The sequence below is a fragment of the Pundamilia nyererei genome, unplaced genomic scaffold (assembly GCF_000239375.1).
Source record: "Pundamilia nyererei isolate P.nyererei 1_Seehausen unplaced genomic scaffold, PunNye1.0 scaffold00182, whole genome shotgun sequence".
In the NCBI taxonomy this organism is placed as follows: Eukaryota; Metazoa; Chordata; class Actinopteri; order Cichliformes; family Cichlidae; genus Pundamilia; species Pundamilia nyererei.
In genome coordinates this window covers 256,230-275,854 of record NW_005187583.1, presented here as the reverse complement: position 1 = coordinate 275,854, position 19,625 = coordinate 256,230, and the positions used below count along the sequence as shown (strand labels likewise).

At 39.1% G+C, this 19,625-nt stretch overlaps 1 protein-coding gene across 1 annotated transcript; it reads right to left on the bottom strand.

Annotated features, from left to right (window-relative positions):
* Window positions 1-3,241: 3,241 nt before the first annotated feature.
* Window positions 3,242-16,576, bottom strand: mpzl3 (myelin protein zero-like 3). Its single transcript, XM_005746725.1, has 6 exons — window positions 16,131-16,576; window positions 12,324-12,490; window positions 7,096-7,309; window positions 5,977-6,133; window positions 4,324-4,393; window positions 3,242-4,117 (listed from the first exon to the last, which is right to left on the bottom strand). The coding sequence occupies exons 1-6, from the start codon at window positions 16,198-16,200 to the stop codon at window positions 4,037-4,039; spliced, it is 759 nt and encodes a 252-aa protein (XP_005746782.1). The 5' UTR covers window positions 16,201-16,576; the 3' UTR covers window positions 3,242-4,036.
* Window positions 16,577-19,625: the final 3,049 nt, after the last annotated feature.

The window sequence follows — 19,625 nt, the reverse complement described above, 5'->3', positions numbered from 1 at the left end:
CTGACACGGCAGCAACGTTGATTACAGGGATCAGCTGTCATGTTAAAGCAAATAAGTGGCCTGCTAAGCGGCCTGCCTGCACTCAAACGTATTATTACCATGCAAGGTGACTGGTCTGATGCTTTCGCCTGCTAGGTGACGCATTGTGTGTGTCACTATTCCGAAAAAACCAACATTGGAGAAAAAAGGGGGAACAAATCTTGTGGACTAAGTGGAAGCAGACACAGCATCACAAGTAATAAAATGACTCACTGTTGAGTAAATTTTAAGCATGATTGGAAAGAAACCACAACTGAGATTCAGTGAAAGTAAGATCGAATAAAAGTAAATACTAAGAAAAAGCAGTGATGCAAAGATGGATATGCATGGGTGGGATGTGTGCTTGTGTAGTGATATTTCTCTTCTTTACTTTCTTTCATATGTTTAAGAAAGTGTAAATACATATGCACTGCAGTACTATATAGACAGTAATTTTATGTCTAAAGTTGTTTTAAGAGAGCACAATGCTAAAAGCAAAAACAGAAGGTTACGGGTGGAGGGAGCGGGGAGTTTTTGAATGTTTTCTGCTCGACCACTTCCAATTTGCATAAGAATGTTTGATAAAAATGCAAGGATCAATCAAATGTAATGACTGTTGTGAAATTTTGGGATTTTGGTTCATATTTCAAATACTTTTCAATATGTATTGTTTTGAAAAACGGTCCGTTGACCCACATTCAAGCGCCCCAGTTTTCATATATCAAAATCTGAGGCAATATTTGAACATGAATATTTCAAAAACTGTTAAAGATAAAAGCCTTTTTTCTTCTACTGGTCTTTCATGCTATCAAAATGAATCAGATTCTAAAATATGGGACAGATATATTAAAAAATGTCAGATATGGTTAAAATATGAAAAGTCCACATCTGGAAACTCCAGAGTTTTGTTCTGTCTGAATTAGACTATGTGCTGATTTTTGTTTTTTTCATTTTTGCTCATTCCAGCATGAAAGTTGATGAAAGTATCACTCTCTTTATTTTTGTCAGTAATTATTCGTGTTCTATTTTTGCATTATTGTGAAATGTAACAACACACAATCTGATGTATTTTATTAGCATGTGCTCAAGTATGGGACTTTTTTTTTCATTTGAACTGAACACTCAGACATTTTTAATGTATCTGTTCCAAATTAAATATCCTGAATCATGTTAATGATTCAGGAAAGAGCAGTGAAAAGTCTTATGTCTTTTTTCTTCAATAGTTTTTGAGATATTTATGTTCAAACATCGCCTCAAATTTCAATGTGCAAAAAAACGGTGCAAAAGTGGGTTGATGGACCATTTTCAAAAAAATATATCTTGAAAAGTATTTTATATATGAAGCCTTTGGACAATAATATTGTCTAAATTAAGTGGTGGAGGTGGTGTTGTGGCCAGAAATTGCAGTGCTCCAACATTTTCTGCTCATGTCAAATTACATGTTTATGCTAGCATTGAAGGCAACTTCAATGCTAGCCTGAAACATTACCACTGTTGCTGACATAGCTGGTCATCTTCCCCCCATGGAAAAAACAAATGTCCAGGGTAATTTGTGTATTAAGTATTGTATTTGAAATCTTGCCCTGTCTACATAAATCTAATTCACTTCAATGAAAATACAGACTAAGGCTAATCATTAATCATCAGCAGGCAGACTGTGCTAGTTTACACCTGCAGACACAAAAACTCGATTCTGCACTCTCTGAATGTCTTATTGATGGGCAGGCAGAGTGCAGATAGCTGTGTGGAGTGATCTGGGATGAATGATCTGTTTCTGAATGCGACACCATGTGGACACAGTGTGTCCGGAGAGGCAATGAAACAGCCATTTGAACTTGTCCACCAGTTTAATGGTTTTGGTCCCAGTGGTTCCAGATTCTTCCAGGTCTATTACTGAGACGGAAATACACTCACAACCAGTCTACACTCACCAGTTGCACCAGCAAGTATGTCTTTGATGTAAAAGCACAGGGAGAACAACCACACAGGAAAAGCCCCAGCTGACCAGGACTTTCAGTGTCACTGTGCCAATTTTCCACCCTAAGCTCACTGCTTGCTCTGTTTACACGTGGGATATCTGCATTATTGAAGAGCACTTATTGCTTTTGCAACAAGTCGAATAATACAACGCAAACGATAACCATGTGTGTCTGATTTTAGGTCCAAACATAACACTTACGGGCACATAAAGGCCATGTGGCAATCCTAACACTCAGTGGTAGTGAGTTTTCCCAGTGGGGGAGCAGATGGTTTATTGATCATTGTTGGGTCTACTTTCCACGAGATGCTGCTTTAGAGGAGTTTCTTTCAACACTTTCTCCGATTTCCAGCCAGTAACAATATCCGACAGCACAAATAAATTTAGGTAAATAAGGTAAATCTGCAGCACTTCCACTAGGGGAAAGTCATAATCGCTACTAAACCCAAAGGCAGACTTTAGGTTGATAAAAACAGATGTTCTGCAAATCTTTTGCATAATTGAGCATTTAGAAAGATGGATGTTATGTGGCTCAATATTTGGAGCAGTAAACCTCTGCAGGTAAGTGATATTATGAGACAGGAGTGATACTATATCCTCTTAGCATGGAAAACAGAACATCTGAAGCGTCTCCTAAACAAGGTTTATCCAGAAATTTGAGTCCGGGCAACAGTCCAACTGTTTCCTTTCTTCAATCAGTTTTTTTAAATATATTTTTTCCCTGCTTGACACGAGTAAGCTGTTGCCATGGCAGTTCAGATGAAGGAGGAATGATAACTGTTTCACCACAGCAGTTTGTGAATTATTAAAACCTAGAGGACATGAATGAGCAGGCTGAGAAATAGAAAAGAAATGAGACAGATTGAGGACTTGTCGCTTTCAGTGCGTTTTGCTGGAGACTGTTTATTGGATCTTTTCATGTCTCTCAAGGCCCACGACTGTGTAGATGAGACAGACGCAACCACAAATTTACAAGTAGTTCCAAGACTCCAGCGTGTCCTCAGAGTTTTTAAAGGAATATTCAAGAACGTTCATGAATAGTTGAAGAGATCCATTCATGAATAGTGCAACAGAGCAAACAAGGAGAATAAGGGAGAAAATGGTGGCAGTGCGCCATGAACTTTAACATCAAACTGTCTCAATAGAAGTTAAATACAGATCCATCACTTTAATAAAAAAAAATAAGAATAAACAATTTCTTTATATTAAAGTACAATCATTTTTTAAAGCATTCTTACAAAGCCAAAAGAATCAGCTCAATTTATTTGTGTAAAAGAGATGCAAAAGCACGGTGTGCATCCAAAACCGTTATATTACATTACATAACCACATCTGCAGTCAAACACAGGACTTCCCTCCAAACAACTATCCAAAAGCAAATGCATACAGTTATTGCTGGAAGTGAAACAGAGTACTGACTATAAATACCATGAGTGATCTCAGTTAATGTTTCGTTTTTATTTTTTTTTTTTACAAATATTAATGATATGACAGAAATGTTCCACAAGAGTAAAACAGAGACACTGACAGATATCACACAGCCACTCTGATGGAGGCAATAAATTAGAAAAAAAAAATGTATGCATCTCCAAAAAACTAACAAAAACAAAAAAAACTAAAGAAAAGAATATTTGTGTTTGCATGCATTGCATACACAAGGACAGTTTGCCAAACAGTACCAGCCATGGTGCTTTGTGCACACAGAATAAAAAGTAAATACCATATTCACACCACAGACTTTAGATTTCTCCTCATCCCCAGCTCCGTCATGTGAAAACAGTCAAAACAGCCTATAAATTCTAGCTTTTTTTTTTCTTTTTTGGGGGGGGGGGGGCATGAGCTTGGGAATACAAAAGAAAATCTAATTATTTGCATAGTGTTAAATATATGGAGTATTTACCAAAGAGGTCACCAAAACAAACCTCATCACCAAGTGGTGGAGTGGCTGAGTGGTGGACTGTGACATAGAAGATAGAAATCCTGCATTGATTTCCTATAAAGCACCAGGCTGCAGTTACATCTCCTGACCACCGGGGTTCTCTAGCAGTGGGAGTCAGCATAGCCTTCAGCTTCAGGAGGCCTCTTTTTAAAGTCTTTTAAGTAATACTCTTCGTCTGAGTCCTGGAAAAGAAAAGGAAGAAATACTTATGGACAGGTACACACAAAGACACAGAACAGCTACACAGGAAAAAATTAATCAATAATTTACAAATCCCAAAGTCCTGTTGTCAGACACCGAGGTCATGTAAAATGAATCATGTGAAATGTATCTCGCAGACATGTCTCGGTAAGTTATTTATGGCTTTGTAGAAATTCTGTACTCTTACCATCACATATAGGTCACAGCATTTGGCCCTATCTTCTTTGTGGTTGTATCCTGGGATGCCATATTCATCCCTGATGAATGCAGAACGGACAGCAAAGATAGTTACGAACGACATAATCACATGTTTGCAAAGTAAAAACCTGCCTGTGCTGTTTAGATACAGTACGCACAAATCACCTTTCAAGCCCACAATAAAACACATACTTTTCAACTGAGGCTCTCCATTTGTTGTTTCCACTTATGTCCATGTTTGCCACATTCAGTCTATAATTGGGCAGCAATTTAGGATATATTATCAGCTGTTAAACTATTTGAAGACCCAGTTTAGCTTTTTCCTCTTCATCTGAAAGAACAATGCCATCTGCCATAAATCTAATAGTGGACTATTACCTTCCCGCTGGCTCACTCGCTAGGTCACCATTGTGGCAGTCATCGATACGTCACTGATGTCTCGTTAGAGAGTTTCTCATGCCACAGTCGCATTGACTCCAGCTGTAGTATTTATTTTGCTGTGGAGATCCGCTGCAAACTAGGGCCACTCTGGTATCAACGTTTCCTTCTAAGCTACAGGAGAATTGTTTCATGTTTTGTAGTGTGAGCTCAGAGCAGAACAAGGACTACCATCATGGACGTTCATCAGAGGGAGGGAGGGAGAGGCAAACTGATTTTAAAACCCTGTTATTCAGCTCCACAAAGTAGCTGTCCATTAAAATCTTTGCACAGGAGCACCTTACACACTATATTATTTTAAAGTATATTTCCAGACAGACAGCAGCGTGTGCACATTTCTGATGCATACATTTGTATAAATATGTTTATATACTGGTACAAATGAAATATGAAACTGTGGGAAACACTGGATTTACACCACAAACAGACGTTAGCACTCAGACAATTATTCCTCAATAACTACAAAATAAATGTTTGAAATTATAATTCCCTATTAAAATGAATCCCATTTAATTATGTCAGTTAAGCATTAAGATGACACAAGCGCTCAGTTAGCTTGGCAAAGCATAAAGACCAAAAAAAACAAGGAAGACAGGCTAGTTCACCCAAAGGTAACATCAGATTTTCAGCAAATACAAAGATCACTGATAGATATATTCTAATTAAAATATTTTGGCCTTTTTACAAGTTTTCTATTCAGTGTTAAATAGCCAATTTTTGTTATTCTCTTGTTTTTTACTGTAAAGATGTATTTGAGTGTAGTTAACAGTATAAAAACAGGAAAAAGTCAAAAGACAAAGATGAAACAATTTTTTAAAAAGATAATGGTAACAGTGGCAAGCTGCTTATATATAAGTATATAATGTTCGTAGAGCACCTAAGATTAATGTGAACCACAGCTGCAAGCCAGTACTTGTTTTAAAAGCTTCTTCCTGTATGAACCAGTGAAAAACAAGCCAGTACTGGCTGAAACCCTATGTGACTTCTAATCACATGACATACCAGCGAGAAGTCAGTTAAAGAGTGATTGATAGCCACTCTTCAGAAGCAAACACCCATTTTAAAAACTTAGATTCCTGTTTAACGTTTATTAAATCCATTTGAAAAAGCATGTCTATAACCATCAATCCTATTTATCACCTGCTGTGACCATCATTATCCCCTGGAGAGCCTCACCAGTGATTGGCAGAATGCATCTACTCACCCCTCTGTGACCTCTATGGGTGATCTGTGGGCCTTTGATTGGTTACGCTCTTTCTTGGGACACATCATCCGTCCAATAAGAATGAGGGTTATGACAGCAGAGGGAAGGAGGATGAAAAAAAGGAGGACTGCAACATCTGAGAAGCGAATGCTGGGCACTGAGGAGGAGGAGAAGAGTGTTTGGTCATCAGGGGCACAGTTACATGATGTTTATGATCACACATCTACAGGACTTCATACAAATCTGCACTTGGCAGTCACCACATATACACACACACACACACACACACACACACATACATACTGTCACACAGACTGTAAACTGTATACATACTATATACAGCAGCTCTATGAGTGCCACTATACAGTTGATGATAGCACGGAAAACGTGAAACAGTTTGTAATATTCTTGCAGAGAAGAGATGAAAAGACACATGGCTCACGTCTTTACAGTAAATATGCAGCTGAATCCAGCAGCTGATTAGAACAGCTTGCCTGTCTTTACCCATAGGTAACAAATCCACCAACCAGCATATCGCCAAAGCTCCCTGACAAAAAGTTCATTGCTAATCTGTACAGAAAGAGAAAAAAACAACAACAATGGGCCATTACAGTGGGGCTACATGCCAGACTCTTCCCTGGCAGAGAATAGCAACTTCCTGGTTGGGTGGAAGCCGTTCCCGGAAAAATACAGTCAACATTTCACATGTTCATTTTACGTACCAGAGTTACAAACTGCACAGACAAGAGTGGGTTCAATCTTCCCTTCTAGGTTTTTATAAGCAATTCAAAATGTGATGAGCTACACTCCAGTCATTCTCTAATCATCTACCGTCCACTCATAGCTGACGCAGGTAAATACATGTGAGACCAAATGCTTAAATCATGACAGGCTTACACAAACACAACATGGATGTTTGGATTAGTCTGCCATCCATTAAACTGTGAGGCTGGCATTGGAATTTTAAGCCTTTCCTAAATCAGCCCAGTGTCTGCATGCACACACTGTACAACTGATAATGAGAGGCACCAAAACCAGACACCTGAGTTGAAGTCAGGACAAACACAGAAAGAGTCTGAATGCAAGACAAGGATTTGACTTGTTAGGTTAGCATCTTACCCCTTGGTGTGACAGTAAGTACAGTGTGTGAAGTCGTGGACCCGTGGACATCAGGTGGGTTTCTGACTGTGCATGTAAAGGTCCCATTGTCATTCAGTGTGGCATTGACTAAAGAGATTGAAGCATCTCCACGTGCCGGGGTGCCTTGCCACCGGATTCGACCGCCGAACTGACCCTCTGTTGGCGGGTACGCCCGTGAGGAGAAGTGGAGAAACTGAAAGGAGAAAAAGACATCTTACATCTTTATATGAAAGACAGAGGAGTGGTTAAATAGCCTGAGCAAGCTGAAAATGATATTTGAGTGTGCAGGAAGGCTGTGCAGTGAAATGTGGCTATGCATTGTGCATATTTCAACCTGCTGTGTCACACTAGGAGACTAACGCCTGAAACTGTGTAAATTAATGATCATTTTCCTGTTCAGAGAGCACATAATACTACTCATCATTTGCAAATCTAACTTGTCTGGAGAAACAGATGGCGGTTGGACATCCTTTCCTTGGGCAACATTGTTGACAGAGGGAAGAGGGCTCCTTGTTCCATCTGAGAAATACGAATAAAATCCAGCAACTCCCAAAGGACATTCACGCTAGTGCACAATTCTGCAGGAGTCTTAAAAAATGAATCTACGTCTGTGTTTAACATTTACCACATCAGTCTGTTTTCAACAACAAACTCCATCCCTTTTATCACTCCCACATCAAGCTGACCCAGACCTCTCTACAACATGACATCCGGAGAATGAGTGTGCTGTGCATGTGGGTGGAAAAGAGGGGGATAAAAATGTGTAAACACGACAGAACATGTTTTGCACAGAGTAAACTAAGAGTGCAGAATGTGTGCTTTATTAAGTTTATGACACAACAATACGCACAGACATGGAGGAAAAGAAAAAAATGAAAGTAAACAAATAAAATACAAACAAGAAAAGGGTAAAGAATACAGTCTGAAAGTATGTATTTGTATTGTCATGGTTTTCTGCTCCTGTTTGAATAATGTGAAGAAAACTCCACCAACATGAAACACAGGATTTAATGAGAATCTCCTTTATTAAGATAAAAACATAATTATCTATTTCCACAGCAATACCAGATTTGACCTAAACACTGTTGTTATTTATAATCGCACCAGTTTCCACCTTTTTTTACTCTCAGTATTACTGCGTGCACGCCTCCTCAAACACAGATGATATTAAACAAGATCACAACAACTTACAATGTTACAGTAAGTTTTAAAAAACAAAATCTTAACTAGGGTTGATCTGAACATCAAAAAAGTGAAAGAGTTGTTGACAGAGCTGCCGTCAACCCACTAAGAAACTGTTTGCAGTTATGTCACAACCCACTGAAAACACGTGCAAAGTTGTTGGTGTCGCATGCGCAAAATACCTACAAATTGTTGAGTGTGTGCTCTGTTAGCTGACAGTCACCCATAGTTTGCACATGAAATGCTGACAAACACAAACTACTCACCAAATGGTAGTGAAACTGAAAAGTGTGGTGCAAACAGGAAACGCAGACCTTTGAAATCTGTTTGTTGTAGCAGTAAAGCAAATGTTCTCCATTTCGGTTTGCACTGCACTTTTCACTGCCTGGAGAGAAAAAGCCAGGTGTTTGGAGAGAGGTTAGCATCTTTCATGCAAACTACAGATGGCTCCAACAACCTGCTAATAAACAAAGTTTTTAGTGCTCTTTGCGACTGATTTCACGTGGCTGATGCCTGAGCTGTCCTCGCAACCCATACTAGGCTTCTGACATATGGTAATTTAGACACAGAACATTTTCCGAACAATTTCCAATATAAATACAGATGAATCCATGCCCAGAGACCGCTAAACATACATGTAATTTCCTACAACTTAACCAGACAAGTATTTGAGCGAATACACATAATGACAAGTAGTACGCTCAAGTAGAACTGATAGCAGAGATAATCTTCTTTGTGCTCAGGAAATCTGATAAACATGAACCATTCACAAAGTGCTACAAACCCTAAATATAATCCCTCCCTTTCCTGAAAAGTACATGAAAATAAAACTGAACAAACACAATAAAGTTTTATATTATTTATAATGTATTCAAACTGGCTTCACAAACTCAGAACAATATTTACTTTGAAAAAAAATCAAGATTAGGTAAAAACGTTTGCCTTGTTTGAAGTTTATACATTTACTGCCTGAAATGTGCAAATCTCTGTGAACACTGTCAACAAGGATACCTGCATATGATGTTCACAATAAACTGAGGCAGGAAAAAAGCAAAACCACAGAATCACCTGGATAATTACTAGGATTGATAAGGTTTTATGCTTTTACAGCCTCGTGCTGTAGAGGCGGGCAAAGATAAAGATGGTCATATCAGTGTTGCTCACTCTTGGTTGATCATTTAAAAGTTGGCAGAGCTCAGCCTACATGAGAAAAGCTTGAAATCAGTTACTACTACTAGACTCTGCTCAGGCTGAAAACAAACATTAGACCCAAAGGTACTTTTGAATTCATGAGAGATGCTGCAGCATGACTAAGGATGGAAGACTGTTTTCAACTGAGACCACCTACATTTAAACAAATGCTTCCCCTGACTTGAGAAGCTTAGCAGCAACTTTTAGATCATAATAATAGATTTTAATGTAACATTATTCAGCAAAACCCAATAGCCAAATCCTTCAATTACCATCAGCTTCCACTGATATTTGATTGAACATTCAGCCTCTCTTCGCCAATCTACAAAATTAATTCTCATCAGGACTGGAGGTAATTATGTAAGCCACTGAAGCACTGCAGCAATTCAGATTGACACTAAAGCTTTGGCAGCAAAATTATATTTTCTGATAGAGGTTTTCACATGCTTATTCATGGCCTCTCCCAGCATGATATACGAGCAGGGACACACAGGCCAATAAAGCAGCCAAAACTGCAAATGAAATTGGATGGGAAGTAAATGAAGGCTTAGAAGCAAGTCTGGAAGTTTCTAATTGTTATTTGTATGTACTGGTCGCATCAGGAACCTGCCTCTTTTTATTTAGGTTGAGTTAGTTCTGATGAACTGCAGGAAAAGTGGGCTCCTTTTTTTGTTAGGAAGCAGCTGGCTCCTCCTCTCCCCCCCCCCAAACAGCTGTATGGCTTTATCAAGCAATTACTGCAGACTGACACCCCAACGCTAATATAGCATGCATCTCTCCCTCCACACAACTACATCTTAATGAGAGTGAACCAGCAAAACTCCATATCTGCAGAGCCACAAAGCATTAGCCTCTACTTTACTTCTAGTGCTCCTATAGGAAATGGTTGCATAGAGGGTTGCAGCTACCACACTATGGATTCTCACAGTCCAAATGCAATTACAGAGAACCACAGTGGATGGCTATCTTAAAGTACAAATGGAAATGCTTAAATGATGTGGTGTGTTTCCAGTGGATTGGTCAGTGAAACTCAAGCCACACTTAGAGGACTGAATGCAGTTATGGGTTAGGATGGATACATTTCAACGCACTTCGAACAAGACCACAATTCCATCGCATGAGGAGGGGTCTATTAAGGTAGCTCACTTTCTGGGGTTTTACCGAGGAAGCCACAAAAGATGGACTGGAACATGAATGGGTAAAACGTGGACTTTTTTTTTTCTCTTCACACCGAGGCTCATAAATCAGATGAGTTTGGCATAAACAAAATTGTAATTAAACTGAATTTGCTTGAGGGTGTTGCCGCTATCACAGCAGGTGTTCAGGTATGTTCAGAAATCAAGCGAAGTCGAGCTGGCCATGAATGCAAATAAAGCAATCACATATTCAAACAAGCTGTGTTTGCACAAAGTGGCAATGCGTGTCACAAGCCTGTCTTATGAACAATTTCTGTGTGAGGCCCTGCAAGTTCAAAAATATTTTATGTCTGTTAAACTGTTTTTTGGGGGTGTTTTTCAGCTGAAGAAATGTGTACAAGTGATGTGTTTTGCAACAGAGGGCCTAAAGATCACATTTAAAATGGGCTCTTTGCCAAGATGTCTGTTACGTGTAGACATAGCACTGGTTCATCCCATGAGTTAGGTGCCTTTTCAATGCTTGAATGATTCCTAGGTCAGTGTTATGTTGCTTATGAAGGACTGTACTGAGAATAAGTGAAAAAACAACCAGTGAGAAAAGAAAATCTTTGAAAGACTTTATGACAAGAAACTCTGGCCCCTTGAAAGCAAGAAAGAAGACATGAAGTGCAGGTCAGGAGGACCTTAGATATATAAATACTGTCTGGAGTCTATATTTTATCTTCCAACTATAACTTCAGCCTACAGTGATTGTGAAGCAACGTATCTGACATGTTTCACAAGGATTTTCTTGTTTTGTCTTGTTTTGCCCCACCTTAATAATCCATAGCTCCTTCCCTGCCAGGCTGAGTCATGTTTAGTTCAGCTACACTTTTTATTTCAGTTCAATGAAATCTAATTACAAAGACTTCACAAAATGCATTACATTTCTACAGTCAGTGTCAGAGATTTTGTCTTAATCTCTGGCTCTCTTCCACAGCATGAGCCTGGTTCTGACAGAGGTTTCTTCCTGATAACGGAGTTTTTCCTTCCCATTGTCGCCAAAGTGCATATGATTGTTGGGTTTCTCTCTGTATGTATTATTGTAGGGTCTACCTTACACTATGAAGCGCCTTGAGGTGACTGTTGTTTTGGCGCTGTATAAATTAAATCGAATTGAAAAAAAGTCTTACCAGCACTCCATATTTAAAAAAAAAAAAAAAAAAAATGTATAGACAGACAGCCACCAATAAATGAATCTATGAACCGTTGACATAGAAAAATCGGCTACTGAGAACAGTAATTATCCTGCGAAGGAAACAAAAAAAAACAAAACGAAAAAAAAAACAACCCAACAACCCCATAATCCTGTTTATCTGTTACCAAATTATAGTCGTGGTCTTCTAATTTTCATGTGTGATAATAAGTCATCATTAGTTAGTTCAGTAAATAATGTCATTACTGGAAGCACAGCTTTGATCTCTCTATGATCTTTTACAGAGTAATACTTTCAACTGACATCTACATTCAGCCGGTGCACTACAGTGTTTATTTGTTCTCTTGTCCAATTATCTTTTAATGTGTAAAACTCCCAAAATGAGTCAATTACAGGTGTTTAACATTTCACTGCAGTTATGGCTGCAAATAAAGCACACACATTATTTTGCAACACTGGCTGCAACACAGCCTTGAAGTTAATTTGGATAAAAGTATACTCACCATCATTGGTGGACCTCCGCTCTGCGGCCGGTAAGACCAGTCAACTGTCATCCTACTAGTTGGCCTACTTGTGGAAGTAAATGAACAGGACAATGTGACAGTATCTCCTTTAGATGCATGGACCTCTGGTGGTGTAGTCACTATGATGGAGGAGACTGGGGAAGGAGCTGGAGGTGAAATATTATAATAGAAAAAAAAGAAGAAGAAGAAGAAGAAGAGAGACCGCTGGTCAGAGATGAAAGCCAGCCAGAAAAAAAAAAAATGGGACTGTCATGTACAGATTTATATATTTGTGTGTAAAGCAGGAAGGAGAACACAATGTGAGTGACGTTTTACCCACTGCAAAATAGAGTGTGCAAATATGCTCACACCAAGGTAACAACGTCCTCCGGATAGACACAGAACTGACTGACGCTAATGCAAGTTACTCATCCGACTCTCTTGCTGAATTGGACAGACCTTGTTTTACATTTGTATCTCTCAGAGGCCTTCAGCTCTGTCTCGCTCTAGATGGCTTTTCATTGTTATTTCTTCAGTGATAATACCAAGGGACTCAACATCAGCACTGTCCACAACAAACCGCTCAACTACACCTATAAACAAAACAAACAAACAAACAAACAAACAAACAAACAAACGGCTTCTCTTGCTAGTGCTTGCACACACACTATGAAGACTGGATTCAAAACACAGTGGACAGACTGTGCAGCAAGGTTTGAAATTTCACCCTGTTCAATATCTTTGTTTAACATGTTGATTGCTAATTAGCAGTAAAAATAAAGTGCAAAGTTTGGCGCGATGTGACACTACATTTAAAAAAATAAAAAATAAAAAAATCAGTTCCATTTACCCTAATAGGACCTTAGGGATCTGTGGCAAATTTCACAGCAATCTAGCCGACAGCTTTGCCAAAATGATTTGTTCTGAACCACAGACACCAAGCTTCTCGTGGCCAATCCATCCAGACATGGTTATTTCAATAAATGCATAAAACTGCTGCTGATAGCAATACAGAAAATGTAGAGGATCGCCAACATGACCAGGAATGATCCTTGAGAGACTCTGTGCATCTGGAGCCATTTTTTTGTTTTGTTGTTTTATGCAGTAACTGTAAAGGTATTTTCAGTCTCAAGATGAAATGTCAGCATTGCTGTGGTGCATGCCACAGTCACCTCCTCTGGGGCTCATGAAAATTCTGGCTATGTGAAAGATTTCTGACTGAAGCTGTAACTGGTAGACTGATAAAACAGCCTGACCAACTTTGACTCGAGCTAAAGTGAATAAAAGCATCATCATTGTCCCCTTCAAGACAAAGTATTTATGTGAAACCGGCTGCATTTTCCCTTCAGCTATCTCTGACATTAACACACTGCTTTTGGAGGGCAAAAATGAAAGAGCCCTTCATTTCCAGAAAAAGCCTCAACATGCATTTTCTATGGGAATTTACCAAAAGCAAAATAGAGCGATCCCCTGATATAACCAATCTTATTAGAACAACACCACTGCTTTCACCAAGCATCCCAAGGGACATGATAAGGCCAAAGTTTATATTAAACACATGAGCAGAAGAGATCTCATCCAATCAGCCCGATTCATCGACAAAGACCTTGGGGTGACTTGAACAAAGCAATCTCTTCAAAACAGTGGAAATCAAAAAGCCAAACCACTCTTGAACTTGAAGATAATAAATGCTGATAATATCGTAATCAGTGCTGGGACAGGAACACCGGCAGCTCATCGTTGGGCATGTTGACACTCGTTTTTGGACATTTACTTGAGTAGAAGAGCGAGGATGAGAACACACTGTGTAAGCATGTTTTTATGTAACCTTGCAAGGAAAAACTCCCTATATTAGTACAACCTTGATTCCACAAAATTTGGATGCTCTGTAAAACGTAAACTCAAATAAACATATTTTTTGACAATATAACACACAAAACGTGTTTTGAAACTGAGGCATTTTACTCTTTCATAAAATACATAAGCTCATTTTGAATTTGATGGCAGCAACACGTCTCAAAGAAGTCAGGATGGGGAAAACAAACACCTGGAAATGTAAGAGGCACTAAAAAGAAACAGCTGGGGAACTTTTTCAACCAATTAGGTTTATTGCAATTAGGTCAGCAGCATGATTGAGTATTAAAAACCAGCTTAGAGAAGCTGATTTCTTTCCACATTTTTTTTCTTTAGCTTATGCTGGTGGGCTGAATTTCACCAGTCTGCAATAAACGGCATCTTTAAATTGTGAAACAATTTCAAAAACAATGTTCCTCAAGGTAAAATTGTGACGAATATGTTAGCATCTACAGTACATTCACTAAAAGATTCCAAGAATTTGGAGAAATCTCTGTGCGCGACGGGCAAACTCACACAAATTCAGGTTAAAGCTATCATGCAAAGAAGAGGCATCAACACAATACAGAAAGGCAAATCCACTTAAAACAGAGACAGAACATAAATAATCTGACCACAGAATAGCATTAAATTTTAAATTATTTTTGGAAATGACACCACATCCTTTGGACTAAAAAGGAAACAGGAACAATCTGGCTTGATATCACTGCTCACTTATAAGTCCTGCATCTTTGAGAGTACAGGGGTGCATTAGTGCCTATGGAATTGGCACCACCATTGCTGAAAGGTATATACAGGTTATAGAGCTGCACACGCCCCCATGCAGACAACATCTTTTGCAGGGAAGCCCTTCCATATTTTAGCAAGACCATGCAAAACCACATACTGCAGATATTACAGCAGCATGGCTTCATAATAGAAGAGTCCAGGTGCACAGTGAAGTCCCCGGTCTCAATTTTTGGGACACATTGCTGCCGTCAAATTCAAAATGAGCTAATGTTTTTCTTAAAATAATACATTTCCTCAGTTTAAACATTTCATATGATCTCTAAATTCTATTAACAATTAAATTTGGGTTTATGAAGTATATTTGAATCATTGCATTGTTTTTAGCTACATTTCACACAGCATCCTAGCATTTTCACAGAACTGCGTTTGTGGACGTGCTGATGTTACACCAACCTCTCCGTGTTTTATGTTGTCCACGACAGTCATGACTCTATTTTCACAATTTATTTTTTTTATTTTTTGAAAGTCTGCCCACAGTTCAGCGCCATCTTTGACAAAATACCGTGGTCTTGTGTTACTGAATAACAACTGTCTGATTGATTTTTTTTTTTCCACGGCTGGTTTCATAACTAAGGTCTATTATTATGCTTATTATTAAGAGCCGAGCGTGTGTGGCTGCCCCCACGGCAGCTACATTAGCAAGCCTCTGTGGATTATTAGGCTTATTACCACAAGAGGGAATCATTAATTAGTTGACAGAGACTTAACACTTGTCTGAGTACAGTTTACTACAACTTCGTGGTGTTTACTGGGTTACATTTAGTATATTTTGTATTCACTGGTTTGTATTATATATTCACTGGCAGTGTTTATATCTAAAACGAAAAGCTATAAACGAAAAAAACTACAAATAAATATGGCGTGCTAGGTCTATGGAAGTGTTGAGTAGGCTTTAGACCCAGAAGGCCTCCATTGTCTTGGGCATTTATGTGATAGCCTTAAAAACGAAACGTGTAATGTACAACTAACAGTGGTGAGCTAACGACACTGAAAACTCAAACGTCAACTAAATTTTAAACAGCCTGTGTTTAACGAGTTATTGCGGAAATGGGACATAAGTGCCAGCCTACCAGCCCAAACTTTGAAAGACGCGACAGGGGTTGTGTGAGTATGGAGGCTCGAGTTTAAAAACAAGACAGCCGAGCCCGGGTTCGGTCTACTCACCCAAACAGCAGAGCCAATACAACAGCAAAACCACGTTCAGGGCGCTGGTTCTTCGGAGCGGTCGACGCATTTTGAAGTTGGGGGGGAAACGGGCTCCAATGCGTGAAGTTTAAAAAAAAAAAAAGGTCCAAAGTTGCGTCAAAGCTTCAGTAAAATTCCGCCCATAGTCAATTTTTCATGACTCAGTCTCCGATAGCGTCGCCTAGGCGGACCGCCCTACCACTACCTGCCAAACAGGTGTATCAGGAAGTGGCGCTCAGACAGTAAAATTAATTTTAAGCATAGGCGCTGAATACAAGTAGACGCAATTTATGATAGCTATGACCCTCGCCTGACTCGTTAGTGTGTTTTTTATTACTCGCATGAGAAACTCCATGAAAATGCCACGATGGGACGCAAAACACTCGCGTAGTAACCCTGTTTTTCAGAATAAAGCAGCGATAACAAATGTATGAGACCACCCGATGTCAGGTTTATGCCACAGCTGCCCTAAATTAACAGTATTTGTAATTACCAAAATATTTTTTTGTTTGTGTAATGGTTAATTTGGCAGTATGAACAAGCTCTTTAATCAACATATTGTTTGGAGTGCTAAAATGTAATTATTGTTTTTTTATCCACGAATTCTCAGATTTACTATTTAACAGAAAAAAAAGAATAACGCATATTATTTTATTTATTAAAATGCCCAATTGGAGTTATTTAATTAATAAATCAAATAAATATGTTTTAGTGGTTGAGGATTATGCTTAATTCACTTATGATTCATCAGAAAAGGGCAGTGTGCCAACTCTTGTGTGTTGATGCAAGTATATGTGAACTTGTGTTGTGTATTTAAGCTGGTTAATTTCTAAAAATAATAATAATAATAATACAACAAAACTGTTTTATTACGCCTGTTTTGAGGTTTTTAAAACAGACATTGGCCAAAAAGTGCCGAAATGAAACCACATTAAACTGCAATAAACTCCCACCCACCCACTCTCCTCTGTGTGTGGAGGCCTTATCTCCCAAGCCAACCCTACCCAGCGATGCTCTACTGGGACCTCTCCTGGTATTTCTAAGCATATTACACCACTATCGCTGTCCCCAATCTCATGTTTTTACCACTATAATTATATCCACAGGGAGAACGGGTTTGTTTTTCTAGCCTCAGTGTAGTTTCAGTGGGATATCAACCCGTTCTCACTCCCGACGCGTAAAATAATGACGATTTGTCACGTCCCTTAACTTCTCATGCTGACGCCTAATTACATGTTTGCACACATCGTTTGATGTTTGTGTCTTTATTTGGTCTGAATTCTCAGCTCCATTCTTATATTCAACTGCTCTGCCAGGGACCTTTTTCCCCTCTAATCTGACAGCAGCTATGGTTGCTGTAATGGGCCTCCATAACTTCATTTTACGACACATCAGCGTAAGAGCAGCATCCTCTATTACAGTGGCTCCAGCTCTCTGAAATAGTACATGTAATATATCAGCAGGCTAATATAATTGTTTGTAATGTGCAGTTCAGGATCTTGGGGGAGGGATTGCACCATGGCATTAACTTCCTCTGCAAGTAATCCCTTCTTTCTTAATCTTAATCTCTAGGAATCTTTCTTAATGTGTTTCATGAAATAGTAAGAGACCAAATAGATTTGTTCTTATTCCATGTAAACTTGTGAGATGTGAGTGTGGCGGAGGTGAATTCTGCCTAAAGACATCACCCTGGGATGGATGTACACAGTATTTGTTTTTATTTTTTCTCTTTTTTTGGACAATATTTGTATCTACCAAAGGAGGGCTCTGCAGGGAAAAACCGACTGAGAACCACTTTGGTTGGTCAATTGCAGAATCTAAATTGATTGCAAAGTTTTTGTCCCCTCTCTCAGAGATGAGAGGCACAGGCCACAGGCTTTCTCCTCCTCCTCCTCCTCCCGTATCCATTCACAAGTACACGGTTTGTGTTGTATCTGTTAACAGTATTATGTAACAGTTCCCACACTGAGGCAGGGATACCACCTCTCTTTTTTTTCTTTTTTTTTTGAATAGATGCTGAGATGCAGGACTCCTGGCTTACCAGGAAATGAGCACTAACACCTTCCATGTAGTGGGATATCTTATAATCTGATCGAGTATAGCCTCTTACCTAGATACATGCAGGCACATCAGATGAATACAGGGGCTCTCTGTCTGGTTACAGTGGCGGGGTCTCAGTTTCAGCTGAAATCTTCTCAGTCACAATGAAGTCTGTCCCCGCTCACTGACTCTCCGGTGGCTCTGGTGGACAAGAGGCCCGTTCTTCTGTTGTCAACACTGGATGGGGCTAATAAAGGTGATCTTAAATTGTCATGGGCCAGATGGTATATGGGAACCGTCATCCATCGGGCAAAAAAACAAGAAAAAGCAAAAACCTGAGAATCCTGCAGTCTTTTCATCAGCTGATTTACACTGAAAAGCTGGTAAAAAGAACAAAAAGTCGAATCTGCTGCACTGGTTTGTGTATTTTAAAGGTTTTGCATACAGATGCACTTTCCTCAAGGCTGTCACAAGTAAGTACAACAACATTAGTCATAGCTGTACAAGCTGTACCTCTCACTGAGAATAAAGCTGACTCTCTGCCTTTAAAATAAATGTATTCATAACCAGTGAGTGTTTTTTTTCTGCAACTCACTGTGCATGTTTTCTGTGTGCACACACGCACACAAATGAGTGTAAAGTCATTTATTTCTACAACACTGTGCTAGGTACAGACCACCTCTGGAGTGTGGAGTGCAGACTGGAAGGAGAAGGAGGAACGGAGCAAGACATGGCACAAGCAGGAAAAGGGAGTGAGTTCAAGAAAGACATGAATCATTTCTTCAACATTTACTTTACTGTGCGCTCCCCGTAGAATATAGAGGTGTTTTCTGGGTGCGTGGCAATGCTGAACACACTGTGAAAGACAATGGCTTGTTAAATGAGTCATGGGCGAGCACCTCTCCTGGGAGTTTAGTTCTCAAATAGGTAAGAGGGATGAATGCACAAAGGGCAGATACACAGAAATCAATCACCTCGGTCGCATACGATGTGTTTCCTTTCAATGACAGGAGAGGGGAGGGGTTAAGAACAACAGCTGCATTGAAAATTTAATGCGTCTCCTGTCCTTCCCATCATGTTTCTGCTTGCCTGGCCAAATAGATTGATAGCACAGAGAGTGGTGTCATTAATTTGCCCAAAAGTGTTTTGGGTGTTGCATTCAAATTTGGTCAATGAAGATAAATAATGCTCAAGAAAGTCAAAAATCCAGGTGTACATTATGTTATTTAAACATCCACAGTTGATTATTATTATTATTATTATTATTATTATTATTATTATTATTGCTCTTTCTACTATGAAATATAATTATTTAACATCCCCCCTTCCATTTTTAGTTAATCCTCCTGCAGACTTGCTGACACTGTTAAAGTCTGTCACTCAGTAACTAAAGCTGGCCAGACTTTGATCGGTGCTCACAAATGGACTGCCAAA

Excerpts from the sequence above, each read along its gene's own strand:
- mpzl3 (XM_005746725.1), bottom strand. The coding sequence starts at position 16,200 with ATGCGTCGACCGCTCCGAAGAACCAGCGCCCTGAACGTGGTTTTGCTG. Across the intron at positions 7,310-12,323 it reads GCGGAGGTCCACCAATGATG|TTTCTCCACTTCTCCTCACG; the intron begins GTGAGTATACTT and ends TTCTCCTTTCAG. Across the intron at positions 4,118-4,323 it reads GCTGTGACCTATATGTGATG|GACTCAGACGAAGAGTATTA; the intron begins GTAAGAGTACAG and ends TTTCTTTTCCAG.